The 21,348-nt window shown below is 37.8% G+C and overlaps 1 protein-coding gene and 1 non-coding gene across 2 annotated transcripts in view; both read right to left on the bottom strand.

The window, feature by feature from the left end:
* CCDC88A (coiled-coil domain containing 88A) overlaps window positions 1-21,348 on the bottom strand; it is a 111,561-nt gene that overhangs the window by 69,871 nt on the left and 20,342 nt on the right. The window contains exons 2-6 of the mRNA XM_045294099.1: window positions 19,638-19,707; window positions 16,960-17,018; window positions 12,880-12,963; window positions 10,399-10,539; window positions 3,121-3,293 (exon numbers count right to left, since the gene is read on the bottom strand). Coding sequence (XP_045150034.1) covers window positions 3,121-3,293; window positions 10,399-10,539; window positions 12,880-12,963; window positions 16,960-17,018; window positions 19,638-19,686 — 506 coding nt within the window. The 5' untranslated portion in view covers window positions 19,687-19,707. The remainder of the gene's footprint in view (window positions 1-3,120; window positions 3,294-10,398; window positions 10,540-12,879; window positions 12,964-16,959; window positions 17,019-19,637; window positions 19,708-21,348) is intronic.
* On the bottom strand, window positions 8,034-8,197 carry LOC115870913. Its single transcript, XR_004046993.1, has one exon. It is a non-coding gene; the product is annotated as a U1 spliceosomal RNA (small nuclear RNA).

Genomic DNA, 21,348 nt, shown 5'->3' with positions numbered 1-21,348 from the left:
AAAAATACAACTTTCCTCTAGTTCCTAAATGCTTCCTCCGCCTCCCACTATCATGATCCGAATTCTACCTTGCAAGTCTGGCTAGACTTGATAAGGTTTTTAACTGGGGGAGACTATTACTCTACCTCTGAGCAAGACCTAGTGTTTTGTAAAGTCAGATGGTCTTTGAACGTTGGACCTTTTGCATGAGTGTTAATACAAACACAAACCCAAGTACAATCAATGGCATGCCACCAGTGAAGGTTGACAATGCCCTACCTGTGTATTACATTATCAGTTCTAGACTGAAAGACTGCGGATGGAACCTTGCGTTTTTCCCTTTATCTATGAATCAGAAAAATTTACAGACTGTATGCCGAGTTTCCTTGTTGACCTCACAAGGTGAACCGAAATGACAATGTTAATTCAGAAGCAAGGAACGGCCTGGATTTGCAGTTTTGTGGTTTGTGCAGCTTTGCAGTGTACATGCAGTGATAACAAAATCACTAACTTTCATGGTTTTTGCTTGTGTGTACAGGTTCTACCGCTACCCCTACATTTAAGAGTTATTGAACCTCTACAAGCTTACATTGAAACTGCAACAGAATTGTTGTACTAATTAAAAAAAAAAAACCATATATAGTGAAGCACATTTTTCTGAAGTAAACCAATGGTAAATTTCTCATAGTTCTTGCTGCCTGTTGTAGCAGCATTTGAGGGAGTATCTTTTTATACATTTATATTTGTAACAGATTTAAAAATAAACCAGGTTACAAACCCCCTTGTCTTTTGGGTTGTTTTAAATCTTAAGACATCTACCAAGTTTTAGGTCCAAATTCTGTAGGATAAGTTAAACTTAAATTGTTTCTATTAACCATTATGAGTGTATTTCTTTCTCTTTTTTTATGAGTGTATTTCTGTAAGCACAGTTTTGTTGAAATAAAGTTTAAAAGAATGTGATCTACTTATATAATGAACTATTAGTCATAGAAAGAAACGATGTCCTGATATATGCTACAACATGCATGGACCTTGAACACATTGTGCTCATGACAGAGGTTACATGATTCATTTATATAAAACATTTAGAATAGGCAAATCCACAGAAAGAATATAGGTCAATGTTTAGCAGGAGCTGAAGGCAGGATGGGATGAGAGGAGACTGGTATTGGCTGGGTACAGGGTTTCTTTTTGGGGTGATGGAAATTTCTGAAGAGTAGTAGTGGTGAAGGTTCCTTAATTTTGTGAATATAATAAAAATACTTGAGGAGTTTAAAAGGATGAATTTATGATTTGTAAATTATCTCAAAAAAGCTGTCATCAATTTTCTTTTAAAGGATACTTAATTGTTTGCATTAGGAAAAAACCCTTTTGGACACAAAACTGGTGGAGGCAGAGAGAGTGTTTAAAGGGAGTCCCTGGGTGGTACGAAGTGTTACGACATGTTCGCTGCTAACCAAGACTTGGAAGTTCAAGTCCGGTTAGAGGATCTTTGGAAGAAAGGCTTAGTGATCTCCTTTGGAAAAACCACCCACTGGAAACCCTACGGAGCAAAGTTATACTCTGACACTCACGCGGCCAACAGGACTTGAAGTCAACTCAAGGGCAACTGGTGGCTGGATAGTATTAACCACTGCTAAGAGAAAAACACAGAAGGCTTTCCTCCTTCCACGGAAACTTCTTGTACTATGCTTATTTACTCATCAAGCACCATATACACCCATGAATGTGAATGCTATGAATTTCTATACTCTCATTAGATTTCCACCATGATCTCTGTACTTCAGAGTCAAAATCAATCTATCTCAACTAAAAGAGGTTAGAAGTGTGAATGGTAGGAATTGAAAATGGAACACATTTTTTAAGGACAACAGAGATATATTATTTGAGGAAATGCTCATTACTAGGAATTCTTCCTGTGCTTCGCGTGTTATTTGCTCACACCCTATCCATGTACATTGTCCTATAAATAAAAGTTATTTCAAATTTTTACACCCATGAACAAGTAAATTTTATTTAAAATTCAAATTCTAACATAGTGCAAAATGTTAAATGAATTCACAGCCATCATTGCTGTTCTAATTGCATGCCTTATCTAAAGACTAGAGAAGATTGTGCTAAATTATATGGAACAAACTAGTCTGCGCTGCTTAGGCCATCCATTAACTGCCAGTCAAACTAATAACAGCAATCTCTTTCCTAATTTCCCTGGTGCAGCTGTTTATAGAATGTCTTGGGCGTGTTCACGTCAATGGCTACATAATAACGCAGACATCCACAAATGAAAGCTCCAGCCTTCTGTTTTCGATTTTTCCTACAGACTTTAATATTTCCTTCTACCTTTTAGACTCATCTACTCTGTTAAGCTGCTTTACATAATCAGTAAATAAATTTAATCCCTTTATTGTGGCTTTAAAAGTGTAAAACCTAGATCCTAATGCTCAAATTCCATGAAAAACAACCTCCCTGAAAAAATTCCTTTGTTCTTTCAAAACTGTAAAACTTAAAAAATCTCAAGCAGAGACTAGTGGTTTCTTTATATGCAGCTCACCAGTACTGTCTACATGACATTTACTCAGACTTTTCTGTAATGATCTTTGAAAGTTAAATTAATACAACTGTATCAGTAATAACTAAATCTGAAACTTACCTTTACTAAGCGTGTTATTCTGGCATTTCAATTAATCAATGCAGAAGATACACACTTAAAACTAGATGCTGTTTTTTAAAGAATCCTTGTGTATGCCCACAATTCCCTACTTATAGAAGAACTAAACTTAATGATGTATGCCAATAGTTTCCAAATTTCAGATTATAAGGACTATTAAGAAAATTTTAAGGGAAGCCCAATTTTCCAGGAAAGGATATTATTTTGTGAAGAAAGACTATTTCAAAACTAGAAAGAGAAGAAGAAAATAAATCCAAAAATAAAGGGTATCCTTTTATTAGCAAAGATTTACATTAGGAAAACCTTATGTCAGTTCTCCTTATTTTTCTCATTTTGACAAATACAGTATAGGTTAAAAACTTTGCAAATGCTAGCACCTTACAACCATAAATCTATATTCCATAAACCCAAAAATTATGTAGGTAATCTCTGTGACCATTTTAATTCAGCGATTCTTGAAGTCAACGACTTACAGTTCCTGTCTAAGCCTTCTTATCTTGGCCTTAGCATCCGCCAGTTCCACTGACAGATGCTGTCGACTTTCTGTCCGCTTCATGCCTGGAGAACCACAGGGGGACTGTGCAGAAGCGGAAGCGTGGGGTAGAGAATGCAGACCATCTCGCTCTTCAGAGAGTTCAATTATCGTCTAAGGAATTACAGAAACAAACACAGAGCTGTTCTTAGTATGGTACGTATCTGAGAACTACACAAAGCACCAATGTTCACTAGATCTAGGATTGTACTAGAGGACCAACAAAAAGATGAAGACTCTGCACAAGATGGAGTGACAGAGGCTGCAACAATGGGGTGGGGCAGAAAAACTACACGACACAGGCACAGGCCGGGGCAGGGGCCGTCCTCTAGTGCGCAGCCTCCTGTGAGCTGGGACTGACTCAACAGACCCAACAGCAACAACAAGTATACTCTGATAACAAAACAATTTGTTACTCAATAGCTCAGCCTTGTCACATTTAGCTATTAGTTTAAAAAATTCCATTCAAAAAAAGAAATTCCATTCAACACTTCATGGATGAGCTTAATAACACTAGAACAAATTTAATATTTTCACTCTCAAGTTTTTAAACAAAATAATCAACTGTGATAACTACATCAGATACAAATGTTGGAAAGACATAAAAAACTTGAAACAGAAAAAGAAAATAACCCAAGGCTACTTAAACAAGAGTAATTTACCGAAAATTGTGCTGTCCAGTATGGTATCCAGTAGAACAAGTGAATATTTCATTTTAAATAGTTGAAAATTAATTTCCTATTCTCACTAGCCACATTTTAAGTCCTCAACAGCCATATGTATCCAACTAGCCATTGGATATCACACTGGGCAGTTCAGAAATACTTCCTTTCCATCTTTGTCTAATTGAACAGTATCCCACCAGAACTGTAAGTAAGAATACCACAGGGATGTCATGAGGACCTTAGAGAGCTCTCAAAGATTCGGTCCAATTGTTTAATTCTGCAAGTAATGTGAACAAGTCACAGATCTTGTTTGCCCATGATCACATGCCTAGTTAATAACATGCTAAAAGTCCAGGCCAATCTCTTGACTGCTATCTTATGCTCTGTCTTACAAAGTAGTTCCAATGTGCTTCCCATCTTAAACCTCCTGCAAATAAGTAGTTTCCTTTCTTTTTTTCAGACTCTCCAGAGAGCTCAAACCTCTTCTCCTCCCTTCGAACTTTAAGAGTTATTTAAACCAGTATGTACTTTACCCAGTGATATTCCTCCATTCGCCTAATTTCCCTTTGTTTTATTGGTAAATTCTCTTATTCCGTACTAGTTTCTCAGTTTTTATTTCAAATCTCTCAGGCAAACATAAACTGTCTTCTCCTACACCAATTTCAAATGTCCTATTACTCCAGACGGAGTTACAACTTTGGGAGTACATCCTTGTGGTGAAAACCAATTCATCCTCCATTATTTTACTGTCTTCACATTTCCTTTAAACCACCTGCCAGACGATTTCTTTATCCTTAGTCCTAGCAAGGCCTGCCTCATCTCCTGTCTGCAACTGCCTCAGAGACTTCAGGGCTCATGCTGACAGCCACAGAGCCGGCCGGACTCCCAGCAATGCCCGTTCTCTGAACTACTCCACCGCCACTCACTCCGTACTCACGGAAACAAACCTTTCTCCAGAATAAGTACCAGCTCCTGTCTTGTGCCACGCTTCCTTCCTACTGTCACATCCAAGCCAATGTACCCTTGGAGTCTATTTCCCATGCCTGGACCTTCCATCGCTCAATCTCGCTCCGTTTTCCCCCAGGAAACTTTTCCTGAAGACTGGAGTTCTTAGCTTGGAACAACAAATAAGTCCTTTAAATGTCACTCCTAACTTGGATTTACACTGCCAGGCCATTCTGTTAGGGCTCACTCCTTAGTCACCTCCCAGCTAAGGAATTTTTCAACACAATTTCATCTAATACTGTATCTACATTAGATATAGTAATGTCTGCTTTAGATGAGAAAACAGAAAATTCAAGCAAATTAAGGAGTAAACGTTACATGACTGAGAGTACCAGAATTCAAATTCAAATATGGTTCCAAAACTAACTTGTATTTGTTAGTTTTTCTCTCTTCTGAAAGCCAATTATTACACATCCTTCTACTGCGTGTGTATGTGTGTGTGTGGGGGTGGTGGTGGTGGAGTGATTATTTTTCACCCGGTGGTTCAAGATAAAAGCCATGATTTCTCTTTTATTCTTTTCTCCCATCCCATGAAAAATTTAAATTTTTTGCCATCCATACTCAATTAAGCTCTTTCCATTGTCATCAATCCTTTTACTGAAACCTTCTCAATTTCCTTGTAAATGTCCTATGAGGACATTTACTCTAAGCATCTAACTATAAACTGTCATCATCACTTGAAACAAACAATATCTCCTCCAATTTGCCAAAGAAGCAAAACCGCCTGCCATTAACTTCTCTATTCTTACCCATTTGCTTCCAACGTACATTTAGTTTCTAACCTAACCTTTTCATTTCTTCCTTCCTATTAGCCTTTCTCCCACTTTTCAAAGATACATACTTTTTCTATCTTGAAAAAAAAAAATCACATTCCCCTCTAGCTCTTTTCCTGTTTGTTTGTTTGTTTTTCTTTCTCAACAGTGTCCTTGAAGAGTAGCTTCTGTGTTCAGACACACCACTTCATGCTGTCACGGTGTGTGTCCACCCCTAGGTCCCCGTCTGTCAGTATTATCACCACGCTCCACAGTAGCCCAGACGCCTTGTCCTTGAATCAATTCTCATGTGTGTATTTTCTCACTGTCCTAATTATGCTTGATCGTGCGTGCCTTCTAGGTGTCTCTTCTACTTCTTGACTGCAGAACTTCCTTGCCGCCTAGTCCATTACTCTACAGTCGGCAGTCTTGCTGACTCCGAGGCTTGCTTCCTTTCCTTCCATTTCCAGTCCACTCAGCCTACCACAAACAGATACATCTTCCTTAAACATCACTCCTATTAGCTCTTGGCTACAATATTTCTGTTATTTCCTACTACATCAGACCTAAACTTTCCCCAAGCATTTGTTTTCGTCACTTAAGAGATATTGTAACAGTGAATATAGTAATGCTACTGAATCTTACATGTAAACATGGTAAACCTCTTGTTGCATTACCATATAAACACGCACACAACTGATATGATAGATGCCTGAATATGGGATCAAGGGGTTTTCAAAGTTTGTTGGGGAAAAAAAAATCCCTTATAGTACCATTTTCCCCACAAACTTTTTGCAACGCCCTCGTAAAAGTAAATCTAATGAGAAATTAAAATGAAATATTTAGGCTAACTTTTAGAGCTTTATATATGACATGGTCAACTGTTTATATACATTATTCAGCTAACATATAGACCTTTAAAAACATGCTGTATAAAATATATTACTTTAGAAACCTTCCCATTTATGAAGTATTCAGATGCATGTTTAGCACTGATTATCATCTAATTTACTGTTTTAGTCACTTAACAGTCTTCCAGATAGCCATCTCACTTCACAATCACTTGAGATACAGCCGCCACTAGAAACACTTCCCCTAAGTTTTAAACACTCACTTGCTTGACAATCGGACAGCTAGTTCTTTCCTTTTTATCAGAGAAGCAAATATAATTCATGTTTTAAAGATGTGCCCATCTTTGTTTTCACAATGACTTAATATCTTTGCAAAATTATTTCTGACACATAAGCTACAAGGTAATAAACCAAGAATAACATTGTAACCGAGTTCGTTTCTTTGCCCCTCCCCCCTCAGCCTTTACTGAAGTCATCACGTGTCCTCCATAAGCATCAAGACCACCACGGCTGAGTGTGCTTCTGTCACTGAAAATCCTGTGGATGCTGCTCTACTCGACACCGCTGGTGTCGCCACGCACCGCAATCAACTCCACTGCCACCAAGTTCATTTTGGATTTTTTTTGGAGAGGGGGGCGTTTCTTTCTAGCAGAACTACTGCAATGCTACATCACCCTGAGATCTGTGATCACAAATCAATTACAAGGCAGCAGGGCTGTGCAGTTGTCCTCCAGCAGCAACATCCGTTCCTTGAACTGGCCACATCTAGTTCCACCCCACTGCTTAAGCGCCCGTCTTGCTTTCCTTACCCCAACGCCCACTGTACCACTCAGACCGCGCACACAGCCTCACTTTCACTAGAACAGAGCTTTTTCTATTTCACTTCCCTACTGTGCACTAAAATCACATCTGGCACACAGTAAACACTTAATAAAATATTTGTTTAACATGCTAATTAGCATTTGATTTTATGCTAGCTCATATTTTTCTCTGGCAAGTAATAGGGCACTTTTAAAACAAACCAGATACATCCTTTGCTTTTGTAAATCATTTTATTGGGGGATCGTACAACTCTATCACAATCCATACATACATCCGTCGTGTCAAGCACATTTGTACATCTGTTGTCATCATCCTCCTCAAAACATTTTTTCTACTTGAGCCCTTGGTATCAGCTCATTTCTCCCCCATGCCCGTCCCACCTTCCCTTCCCCTCCTGAACCTTTGATAATTTATGTTATTATTTTTTCATGTCTTACACTATCCAATATCTCCCTTTGCCCACTTTTCTATTGTCCACCCCCCAGGGAGGGGGTTATATGTAGATCATTGTAATCAGTTCCCCCTTTCTCCCCACCTTCCCTTCCCCCCTGGTATTGCTACTCTCATTATTGGTTCTGAGGAGTTTATATGTCCTGGATTCCCTGTGTTTCCAGCTCTTATCTGTACCAGTGTACATCCTCTGGTCTACCCAGATTTGTAAGGCAGAACTGGAATCCCGATAGTGGGGAGGGGAGGGGGAGCCACTATCTTTTAATTAAATTAAATTTAATTAAATTTTCCCAAGAACATTTTCCCCCCCAGGGGAGAGTGCGAACACAGTCTCCCACTACCGTAAATTATGCAGTCGAGTTTCCCACATTTGGGGAAATCGCAGGGGTCAGCACATCCGGAGTGCAATGGATAAGCCTCGCCCTGGGAAAACCACCTTCGTGATCATGGTATCTCCCCTGCCAGGTAAGTATTCCAAGAACATGCTTCCTCATATCTACTAAACAATGAACACAAAAAGATACACACACCACTGCTAAGACAAACATTCATGTGACCTAATAATTCTACTTCTGGAGTCCAGGTGGCACAGTGGTTACATAGGCCAGCAGCAAGGTCAGCAATTCAAAACCATCAGCTACCCCCGTTGCACGGAAGAAAGACCAGGCTTTCTTTTCCTGCAGAGTTGGTCTCAGAAGCCCCCAGAGCACTTCTCTCTGTCCTACAAGGTCACTACAAGTTGGAACTGACTCGATGGCAGTGAGTTTCTTTTTAAAATTTACGTGCAAAGTCCATTATTTTAAAAAGAATCAAAGCTGCACTCAGTGTAACCAAAGACCTGGATCAAGAGGGACAAGCGTTAGCTTCAGACCCAGCAAGGTACTTCTTTGAGCTTGGTCTCTCCATCGATCTAGTGGGGTCATTGTGAATATTTAATAAAATGTAATAAAAGTATAGCACAAAACCTCTCATCAGCGAGCATTGATCACAAAACTCAACAAAGCAGCCTCACTGCTGTCAAGCTGCGTGGACTCTCTCGGCAGCAACCCTGTAAGGTTTCCAAGGCTGCAAATCTTTACCGGCCTCCTCTTTCTCCCTCGACAGTGATGACAGAGAGAGCTGGTTTCATTAAAGTCTCTGTTTGACTTTTAATAAAAGTAAGGTTCTAGAAAATGGATAATGCAGTGAAAAGACACTAGCATAGAAAAAGATCGGGTATTTGATATAAAAACCAGAAAACAGATTGAAAAGGAAATGACCTAAGCATCTCAGGATAAATTTGATACAGAAATGCAGGGGCAGATAATTCAATAAACAAGGGAAGCCAAGTGTACATATGCTTATTTACTAATCTGTAGTGAATATTTTATTTGAAGTGTCTCCCTTCCCCCCTCCCCCAATGTGAAACTATTAACTGATTAGTAAGATTAGTACTTAAGTACTATTCTGCACTTACCTTGCGTACTTGGTACTAAGTCTCTATCAGGGGTTATAAATTCAAAGAGAGGCTTTGATTCTGTAGGAAGGTCCTGTGGGGTTGTCACAGATACAGATGCTAGCCTCACCTAGCTGCAGAATCTCTGATAGGTGAAAACATCAAACTGTTGACTACAGATTAGCAAGGAATTGTAAAGTCAATCCATGCTACCTTGCTTTCTGGGAAACCCAAACCATTGGAGAGACGTTTTTCTATTCACCATCTTCCCTTTCTGCCCTATTATTTTTAACTTGATGCTCTAAAATATTTACTTATTTCCTTCTTTTTTAATACCTAAAGAAGAACTAGAAATTTCCATTAGAAAAGAATAAACTTCACGTTGTTTCTTCATAGAGGCATTAAAGTTTTGTTCATAAAAATTTTTTTTCTTTAGAAATTTCTCTATATAAGATTTCCTTGGTCCCAAGAGTAATCATAAAAATTCTCTAGTAGTAAGCTCAAAACTGTCTCTCCTGTATAAATAGAATACTTGATCAGAGCTATACATTCCCTTCAATGCTAGGGCCCTTTGGGTCTGTTAGTAAGAAAATATTACTCACCACCACAAGCACTGAAGTCTAGACTCCTCTACAATTATAAACAGCTTTCAGAGAGCACACGGAAACTTTGGTGCAACTTGACTCTTTTTGAAAGAGCAAGTGAACTGTGCAAATGAGCTTATTAATAATAATTCTTTTTTAAAAATCACACCTCAATATACTGATTACAAAAATTTAAGACCTTTTGTAGGACATTTTATTCAGAACATCTGTTACTCTTCTTTTATTAACACTTACTTTTCTTCTCTCAAATGTGGTAATAAAACTAAGAAATTAACCTTAAGCAAATTCTTACGCTTGAAGGCAATGGTTTTTCCACTTACATCAACTATATTTTCAGCTTCACACTTCTGAACTCTTTCCAGAGCTGTGGAGATGACTTGAAAAACACTCAGGAAAAGAAGTCAGAATAATACTTCAAAGAAAAATGAAAGGAGAAAAGAAAATCTAATCGCATTTTTTTTTTAAAGCTACCAATTTAAGACTTTCATAGTTCCTTTCTGGTTTTGTGTTCTACGGGGGAAAAAAGGGCAAAGCATTGTATTACTTGTTTCTTCAATTCAGAAAAGCTCTCAAAACTACTATTGTCTTTGTTTGAAAAGCAGGTTTTCACATATACTGAAAGAAATTTACAAACCTCTGAATGTTCATCTCTCTCATCTATAAGTCTCTTTAGATGCAATGCCATATTTTTCAAGAGTGGTTCCATGTCTTCCTGGGGCATATCAGTCACTTCCATCCATTGTAAATCGAACACATTTTCCTGATTATGTGTTACCTTTAGAAAAGCAAACAAAAGGGGGCAGCGGGGAGGGAGGGGAAAAATGAGCTGATATCAAGGGCTCAAGCAGAAAGCAAATGTTTTGAGAGTGATGATGGCAACAAATGTACAAATGTGCTTGACACAATGGATGGATGGATGGATTGTGATAGGAGTTGTACGAGCCCCTCCAATAAAATGACTAAAAAAAAGAAAAGCTAACAAAAATAAACAAAAAAAATAGCTAATACTTAATAACTTTTTTCAGTATAATAACATGAACCCCAAATAGGACCACTAAAAACATCTGGAATTAATGATGAAAATACTAAAATGATTTTTCACAAAGTATAATTTTTAAATGAATTGACATTTTCCAGTCAATAAAAAACAATTAATTCAAGGCATTCCTAAGGAAAGTTACACTGATATGCCTGACAACTACATTGACAAAAATCAACTGATCTTTTATTATCATTCTCAATACATTTTATTTCTTAGAGAACATTCAAATAATCTACAAAAGAAAAGCTCTGCATCTTCCCCATCAATAGTCCATATAAAATATCCATTTAAATTAATTGTACTTTAATTTAAAAGTAAAGAGAGAAAAGAATTTTCACTAAAACAATTTTTACAAAAATGGAAAAGTTATACAAGTGAAATATTTATTTCTTGCTTTCCATTTCTCTTGTATGTTTTTCTTTCACAATGATCAAAAACAAAATAAATAATTCAAAGAGTGTTGGGAACTATATTAACAATATTTAGCATCTCTTCAGAATGAAATAAACCACAAAACTAGCATAGCCAAACCAGGGATGCAAACCAGTTCAGCCTGGTTCACTCATGACCGCTAAAGCAGCACTGAAATGGACCTTAGTTTTTAAAATGTAGGTGAATCAAACATTAGTAAGAATGGCAGGAGTTACTGGTCAAAGCCTTGCTAGAGACTTAATTTCCTGCTCCCACTTAGAAAAGAAAGGCTGCTTTCCCACTGCACAGCAAGCAGCCAAGCATCTCAGTCCACGGAGTGAAAAACAATGGTGTCCAGCTCAAAGATGCGCTCGGTGGGCTGGGCCACCCTCCAGTGAATCCAGAGTTAGTTGAATGGATCAACAGAATTTCATTGATATTAAATTGAACTATAAATACATTCATGTTTTGGAACATTCATAAGGAAACTTAAATCTGTGTGATAACTGAAATGAATGTATTTGCTAAGATTGGTTTTAAAAGTGATAAAAGCACCAGACTCCTGAAAGGTCTCATTACACCGCTCATTCTCAGGCTTCACCCCCTGTATGTTTCCCCATTCCAGAACACATTCCGGATCACCCAGATTTTAAAAAGTCAGGCCTGCACCAGTTTACCTGTGTGTGCCGGGACTGACCAGGTCAAAGCCTGAAACAGACACGCAAGAGGGGGAAGCAGCTCCACCCATAAAAACTCTACCAGGAGGCTCCAAAAAGTTTGTGCAAAAACCCTACTGTCTTTTAATGCAAGTGTTCCATGGATGTTTCAAGGTTCCTACCTATCTGGTCAGATACCGCTGTTCACTGTCAGAACACAGTCTTCCAAATAGAAAAAAAGCGAGACACTACACATTTCCACTATATAAAAGGCCTTTTTTCATTTTTCTTAGTTTTCTTTTTAATCAAGATTAAATGCCCAAAGACAAATGGAGAAATATCACTTTTAAAACCAACCGTAGCAAATACATTCAATTATCACACAGATTTAAATTTCCGTATGAATGTTCAAAAACATGAATGTATTTATAGTTCAATTAATATCAGTGAAATTCTGTTAGTTGATCCATTCAAAAAAAATAATTAGGATGACAAAACTAAGGTTATCTTACTGCACTACAGCTTCAAATTGCAGTGTTCCACTTTCCACTTCTTTATTTACTGTAACTGTCACCCTGTGTCAACACACTTCACTCCTCCAATACCTTCTCCTACATCCCTCCAGTTACAGGCTAACAGCGAATCTGCAGTTACCGCTGTGCCATACAAACACAACTCATTCAAGATACTGTCTCTAAAGCCATGGTGCCATCTGCCAAGAGGATCATTTCTATTTAGTCATGACTTGTTCTTCCCTGGTGGTATAGCAGTTATGTATTAGGCTGTGATCTGCAGGTCAGCAGTTCGAACCACCTGTGGCTCTTTGGGAGAAAGATAGTCTTAGAAACCCACATAAGGCAGTTCCTATGGTGTCGCCAAGAGTCAGCACTGACTCCACAACAGTGAGTGCATTTTGAGGTATCCTATGACTTTAAACATTTTGGGAGATAGAGACACCACATACTTAATAAAAATAAAAAGTATATAAAAGTTGTATACAGGTTACCTCTTGAATATGTGCGGCAACTGCTGCTTTTGTATCAAAATCTAATCCTTGAATCCTTTCAATAAATTCTTCCTTTTTTTGACACTAAAAAAAGTGAATACGATGATCATTCACATTTTACAAGACACAGCCCTTAAAAGGTTGTAAAAACTAAAAACTCATTAGGATAAAAATCTTGGCTATGTTTTGAACAGTAGAGTGAGGGTTTGTTTTGCATTGCATCTTAAACAGTCTAACATACTTACCTCTTGAATAGACAGTAATTTAGAAATAGGTATTTTAAAAGGCACTATATTTATGCTGGAAAGCTCTAATGCAAGAAATCATTACGCAACCCAGCTGAGGGCAGTACAATATTATTATACTAACTTTACAAATAGAGAAGTAAAGAATCAAGAACTTGTTTCAGGGAGAACAAGTTACTTGCCAAAAAACACAGAGTGAGTCAGTGGCAGAACTCGGAATACAGCCAAAATGCTCAGGCAGCCCCTGACTATTGCCAAACAACATAGTCTTTCTTCTTGGAGAAAAAAACTTGAAGCAATTTTTACTTTGTGTTTATAATTCATTCTTACATCTTCAGCCTATCAATCTTAATGAAAGAAACCCACTTTTGTGGCCCAGTTAAACATCTACAAGATAATACAAAAAAATATTTTGTTTCTGAAATAATATGAAGTTATCGGGGGTAAAATTTAAGAATGTATATAAAAGTACTCAAGCACTAAGTGGAATAAAGACAGCAAATCTTTATTGTGCAACTTTTTAAAGCTCTATACAAATTCAAAATGCAAACCTAATGTTTTTTCTATAGTCAGTACTAACAGTTTGCCATGCAGCTAAGCCTCTGCTGCCACCAAATCTCTGAAGTTACACAACAATACAATTGCTGGTATCACTGTGTTCTTGCAACTACCACATGAGAGGTGAATACAAAGTAGACAGCACTGCCTTGTCTGCTGACCTGCACCTCATGGGCTGATACTGAGCCACGAGCGAAGACAATGTAATCAAAAGGGAAAGCTGGCTCTTTGACCATTTAGAAACTTAGGAGAGCTGTCTGATAATCTATACATTATATAAAATTCCAACACTATTTCCATCAGCAAGAAAGGCCTTTATCTTATAAAAACATTATTATTATTAAGATGCTATCCTAATGTCTAAAAACTCAATTACTAAGAAAACTTAATTCCTATGAGCAAACGCCAGAGTTTTGGAGGGTGAGGGTGGAGTGAAAATGAGTGCACTTATTATTTGGCAGGTCTAATAAATATTAAGAATATTTCTGACTGTAAATTTTTTGCCTAACCAACCTTTCCTGTTATGTGAACCTCAAATTTATTATCTAATTCTTCTAAATGGTCCACCTACAGTTTTCTCAATAACAATTACACAGTGGCAGGTTTATAAAGACTACTGCTCCCTGCTCAGTCTGAGCTGAGCACACACGTCCCTGTTCTAAGCCCCAAACCACTGCTTCATTCCTGCTCTGTCGTCAGGAGCCCCCCATTAGCACAAGCTCAACACAAATCGATGAGAACTCCTCAACTGTGCATAATATCCACAATTTTGACCAAATATTACCGATATTTAAAGCGTAAAAGTTTGAAAAGTTCTGGCATTATTTTTAATAACGAAGGTAGGCTTTCTTAAAGAACATAGAATACCATACCTAAGACTGTTCAAAGGTAAGAGACACCGTCAAGAAAAAAGAGGAAACAAAAATGATTCACTATACAGTAGTCACTAGTTACATGCGGCTACCGAGTACTGGAAAAGTGGACAGTGCAACAGAGACACTGACATTTAAAATTGTGTTTCATTACGCTGCTATCGTTGGAGGCTGTGCAGTCCATTTCCGACTCCCAGGGACACCATGTACAACAGAGTAAAACACCGCCTGGCTTGTACCATCCTCACAATGATTGTTTGAGCCCCTGGCTGCAGCCACTGAGTCAATTCATCTTGTCCAGGGTCGGCTTCTTTTCTGCTGACCCTTAGCAACCGAGATATGCCTATTTAATCATAATTCATCTAAAAGTAGGACCTCTGGTGATGTGGTGGTCATAAGATCAGTTGCTAACTAAAAGGTTAGGTGTTCAAACCCACCAGCTGCACCATGGGAGGATGAAGTGGCAGGCCTTACCCTGCAGATTACATCCTTGGAAATCTTCTAGGGCAGGTCCATTATGACCCATAGGGTTGCCATGAGACTGAATCAACAACAGTAAGGGGTTACATTTAAACATAAACAGCCACAGGAGGCCGTGGGCTAAACAGCTCTAGAGCACAGAAAAACTCTAGTGTCAAAATAAACATGTCAGTCATCTTCATTCCAGGTAGCTGTGCTGATCTCCTGTGAAGTCTAATTAATCATGAGAAAATTGTTTTTCACTTAAACTCTCTTACCTTCCTATCAAGATTAAAGTATCATGGATACAAAGTCATTTCCAGTTCAATTATAGCAACTGATTCCTAAACAGATCTCTTTGACAGCACAAGAACAGGATATGAAACCTGGGAGACTGGAAAAAGTAAGCTGGGGGTGGGGGGGGGCAGGTGGAGGGGAGCTGTATTTATTTTAAAGTTGTATTCTTGGAAGCCAGAGACATTAAATTCTTAATAAATTCATTTTCAAGTTTTCACTGCCACGTACGAAAGGCCCTCTGGCGCGTGGAGGGAGCAGGCAGCTAGAAGCCAAGCCAAGCCAAGCCCACTGCCATCCATGACATCAGACAGAAGGAACGGCTGCTGAGTTACTTAGGCTGCAAATCTTTATGAGAGCAGACAGTCTCACCTTTCTCCCTCTGAGCAGCTGGTAGGTTTACAGTACAGGTTACCCATCAAATCTGTAACCCGCTATGGCAATAGGTGTTTTTAAGAAAATTACATCCACTACATAACCCTACTTGATTTAATAAAGTGAAATGATGGACACTGTTTATAACATGAACACAAAGGTCATTCGGGTGTAGAACCATCACGGTAGACTATGCAAAACATCCACTGGCAGAGCTGGAAAAGCTAGGGCTGCTAACTCTTCAGTCTGTTAGAAGGAGGTGCATTAAGAAGGGGCTTCAAAAAAGGGGGGGGGGTTTTTCAAGCATTTCATGAGAAAATTCTGTTTTTTGAATTCCATTTTCAATCAATTTTTTGAGGCCCCCTCATATTTCATGCTATCCTTTTTAGCTACCATCTAGAACTCTGTTGTGTGAGTTATAGAACACAGTAAGGTAGGAGTGAAGTGGATTAGATTTCAGTCTTTTGCTGTTCTTACAGCTAGGAATAACAATACTTTGTTTTAAAATATTTTTGAGGTTTTGCCTAGGAAACAAAGGATTATTTTCAAGCTTTGAAAACTAATGAGATTTGTTTTGCCAAATTTTAGTACTTGTGACACACCCCCTTCTAATTTCTACCTTTCTAAATGGAAATGTCTACCTTGTGCCTGGCCTGTACCATCATGTTTGAAAGCAGGCAATTTGTACTACAGGTTTCATATCCCACAGATGGAGAGAAATTTTGCCCTAGGATGTACAACATATACCCATGTTTGATTTAGATAATATTAAATGAGATTTTTGGGGAATGTGATAGGGTAAATATAGTTCTGCACATCAGAAGAAAATAGAGCATGAATTTTTAAAAGTTACATATTGAATTGTATCCCTTCAAAATATCTGTTGAGTCCTGTGTGGATGTGATCGTATTTGGAACTAGGTGGTTTCTTTAGTTATATTAATGAGGCAAGGCCTAACCCTACTCACTTATGAGTCACACAAAGGCCACAATAGACAGAGTGATGCACAGGGAGAAGAGGAAGACAGATGGTGGAGACAGACCCATCTCGGAGGGCTGCTGGCAGCTGCTAGAAGCTGAAATAAAGAGAGGACCTCCACTCCGAAGCACACCATGCAGCAGCTGCCTCGCCTGCTCAACTGTGAGGAAACAAATACCTGTCCAGCAAGAGCACGTATTAATGCTGCAGTAACATCAGCCCTTAAGGGAAGTAACTGGGACAATTTTTAAAATAAAACTTTGAAAAATAAAAAAATAAAACTTTGGAGAAATACTTACCTGAACTGCACAACCCAGTAAAAGTAAAAGCAGCTTTTTAACTTCTTCTGTGCCTTGTTCTGAAATAAAAACAACAACTAAGTACAGCACATTACTCCATTTTAACTCTCTTCCTTGTTAGCCTGGGGGGAAATGTCTTACAGATAATATTCACAACAATGTAACCGAAGAATGAAGCTTCTAAGGAAACACAGTAAGGAATATGAAGCAGCAGATGTGTGAATGTTTGTATATACATCATGGTGGTGGAAACATAAAGTAGACAAGGCTCTCAGTTTTGAAGAGTGGTATAGATTATGCAGGTAGCTTCTGTGTAATGCAATCCTTCCCTTTACATAAATAATTATACTAGGCTACTCCTATAGAATCCTAATTATAAATTCATCTCCTTTCCATAAAGAATTATACTACATTAGTCTACCAAATTAAACACTGCTGAGATAAAGATATGCCATAAACTCAGCCACAATAGTTAACAGGTGTGGCACCTTTTAGGCCTATCAAGGTTTCTAAAATACAGAACTTAAACAATTCACCTAGCCGTGGAACACAAGTGTCTTTCCACTGTGTGAATTCACGGAAGTTGAAAACTTTACTGTCTGCTACAGCGAGGTTAGTAAAATCCAGGCACACGAGCTAGATAAAGCTAACGTAACCAGAGTACATATAGGTCTGTTCAACAGCATTCAACTTGAATTTTCTTAAAGCACAGCTAACTCAAAAGAAGGAACTTCACCATCAGGTCAAGTTGATTCTTTTCAAACATTTTTGAAAATTCTCTTTTCAAACATTTCTTCCTACTTTTCATTAAACAACCAATTTTCTAGCAACGTTGAACGACGCTACCGTTCCACAAATACATACACTCCCCTGCCTTAATTTCTGCTACTACTCTGATCTCACCACTCCCAAGTGAATGGATCACAAGCTGAGGCACCTTCTAACAGCTCGGTGTAGTCTTCCACGGTCTCCAACCGGCACTCAGCAGCCAACTCGAAGCAGAACGAATGGTTCTGTGTTTTATACTCTGTAACATTCTGTACAAGGGGACCTGTTGGCGCAGTGTTTAGTTAAACACCCAGTAACCGCGAGTTCGTTTGAACTATCTGCTGCTCTGTTGCAGAAAAGACCTGCCTACGCCTGTAAAGCTTAAAACCCTAGAAACTTCCTGGAGCAGTTCTAGTCTTACCCATACAGTCATTACGTCAGAACCACCTCGATGGCCCACAGCACACCTGGCATGTACCTCTATTTTGTACTACCTACTACACAGATATGTCCAATAGCCTGCAGGATCACTTACTCAACCCCATGTACTCCAGAGTAAGGGCTACTGCCTCACATCTCTGGTCCCTGTAGCTCCTTCGTGAGTACTTAATAACTGCAGGTAGGATCGAAAACATTTACACCTCAGAGTATTTCTAAAGATTATTTGAACTCCTAATTCATTCCAGCTACTTGCTATCTTCCCCTATAAAAATAGATGCTGCATTTTAGCTTTTATTTGCTTCTTTTGACTAAAGATGGGGAACAAGAGTTGGACAAGGGGCATCAGATTCAGGTACCCACAGCCTAGTCCATCTCTGAGATTGTTAGATGGCTGCTAATTTCCATAACTGGTCAAAACTCTGAATGTGTCACATTTAAAAGCTGTTAAATAACAAATCTTTTCCCCAAACACTTTTATTGGCATATAATTCACATATCATACAATTCAATAGGTTCAATCAGATTAAGAAGTTATACAATCATCACCAAAAGTTTTACATTTTTTCTTCCATTCATTGTTATTAGCTCACTATTTCCCCTCAACCTCTCCTGTCACACCCCCAAGTAACCATTAATCCAGTTAACTAAAGAAAATAATTTAACTGACCCAAGTAATGGCTTCTCATTTTTAATAATATATAATATTACTAAATAATGTTAAAATTATTTAGTATAAATTAAAATATATAAATCAGTTAAACCTTAAATTAAAACAATTTTCACAATGGTAGGTAGTAGTATATAAAAAGAATCCTGGAAACTGAAAATTATTGATTTTAATGAAAAGTTATTCCTTTATTATCACCTTTAAGATTCATTACAGAGATGTATCCATTTGGTACAGCAAGAAACATTACATGATCTAAACTATGTATCTGATCCCACCTACAATTTATTAGTCAACTCTTTTCTCTATAACATGGAAAATCATCTCCAACCTCCCCTTTAGAGTTGTGAAAAACAATTAATCAACATAAATGTGTGCTCTTCTTAAACATTCTATACCTAACTCACTTAGCAATGATCTCATTACAACACTCTGCATTTACAACAGTAAATCTACTACCTGACTATTCTGTAGATCACGATATATAACTGGCAAAACACACCAAGGTGCAAGGTGAGGAGCAACACTGGCTGTAAGGGTTCGGGTTCTTTGTTAACTTGCTTGGCCCTGATCCTCAGTGGTTTGGCAGTTATATAATGATATGATTTGGCAGTTATTAAGTGGTGTAGTCATCCTCCACCTTAGGATTTGATAACATCATTCTCCACTTTTGCATAAAGTCAAATTTCACATTGGCAACAGCCTGGTCTTTGAAGCCTAACCATCTCTATGCAAAAGGGGGTGTAGTATATTACATAACAATAAGACATTGTTACTACCTTATGACTATTTTAATACTTACCAGAGAAGGGATTTTTGCCGATGATTAAGACATTTGGCAACGACATCATGATCAACTGCTGTAAATTATCCTGTAAAAAGACACTCATGGTTTTTATATGGTAAATGTTCTCTGTCATAACTATAAATTAGTTATAACTAAATTATAATTATAGGTTATACTTTAATGATTGTGCACTTTTGTGTGCGTCTTTGTAGATACACCTCACTTCAACAGAAGGACTGTACATAAAGGGGGAAAAGATATGAGCTTAAGTCTATTGTAACTTTAAACACATTAAATAACAAAAACTGCAGTATCAAACAAATTTAAATAATGTATAAAATGACCTCAAAAATGTGTCCACCTTGAATATCATATTTAATATTTGACATCTGAGTTCTATGTGCCTCACTTAAGATCTCAAACAAATATCCATACTGTTCTTTTTTGTTATTCTGTCCTGAAGAAACTAAAACATGTCTACTGATACTAAAACTAAGAGTTACTTTATGAGAAATCCCATCTTATGAGCATCTCGTGAAAGTGAGCTCTTCTACAGTAAATGATGACGTCACTACTCTGTGTACACTAGGAGCCTTGGTGGCATAGTGGGTTACGTGTTGGGTTGGCCACTGCAAGGCCAGCAGTTCAAACCACGTGATCTTTGGATGAATGGTCAGATTTATAGGTTCAGAAACACAAAGGGTTCTGTCCCATAGTGTAGTTATGAGTAAGAATCCACTTGACGGCAGTGAGTTACAGAGATCTATAATAGATATTTTATCTCCTTAAATACTATCATACTTTTAATGATGAGAATTTATGTACATTCTGATACTATAGGATGAATAACAAATAACAATGCTTTCAAATTATTCATTTGGGTATTACATAAAATATGCACCTTTTGTTTGTACCACCTCATCCCTGAGGAAATAAAGGAGATCTCTCTCTCTCCCTCTTTCTCTCTGCCATTACAACCACCGGCTAGAGAGAGTCTAGAATCAATTAGACTACAAGATTGATGGTTTCCATGAGATATTACAGAATCTTTCTAAGATTATAGCAATAAGTAATAGTTTCTTTATCATTTGACTTCAACTATATGTTCATATATATTTTAGAACAAGCAACTATTTTTTTAAAATCTTTTTTTTAATACTATGAAAAGGAAACGTGTGCTGCTGTTTAAAGTTGTCTAATTGTAGATCCACTGAAGCATATTCCAGTAGCCAAGGATGACATGATACCATGTGCCAGTTAGATTTAACCATATATTTAAAATTCCTTATGGTAACATATACAAATTTTAAAACATGCTTTCACTCAGTAGTTTTTTAAAACCACCAGTACGCAGCTGATTATGACTCAGTGGTCTTATAACTAACTAACTACACAGGACAGAGTAGAATTGTTCCTTAGGCTTTCTGAGACTTCTCCTGATATCTTTTATTCTTTTAAAGATGTCATACGTAGGCAGACAGACATGTGTGAAGATAAGGAGCCCTGATGGCACAGAATTTATGCATTCGACTGCTAACTGCAAGGTCACCAGTTTGAAACCACCAGGCATTCTCCAGGAAAAAACAGGGTTCTCTACTCACATAAAGAGTTAGTATCAAAAAAAAAAAAAAAAAGAGTTAGTATCACATCAGACAAGGACACAGAACAGGGGATCAAAAAGCCAAGCACAAATTGAAATTTCTAGAGATATACCTGATTAAAAAAA

The sequence above is a fragment of the Echinops telfairi genome, unplaced genomic scaffold (assembly GCF_000313985.2).
Source record: "Echinops telfairi isolate 266 unplaced genomic scaffold, ASM31398v2 ScPeMD7_2573;HRSCAF=3158, whole genome shotgun sequence".
In the NCBI taxonomy this organism is placed as follows: domain Eukaryota; kingdom Metazoa; phylum Chordata; class Mammalia; order Afrosoricida; family Tenrecidae; genus Echinops; species Echinops telfairi.
Note: the sequence above shows the minus strand (reverse complement) of the source record. Positions and strands in the feature narration are given on the sequence as shown.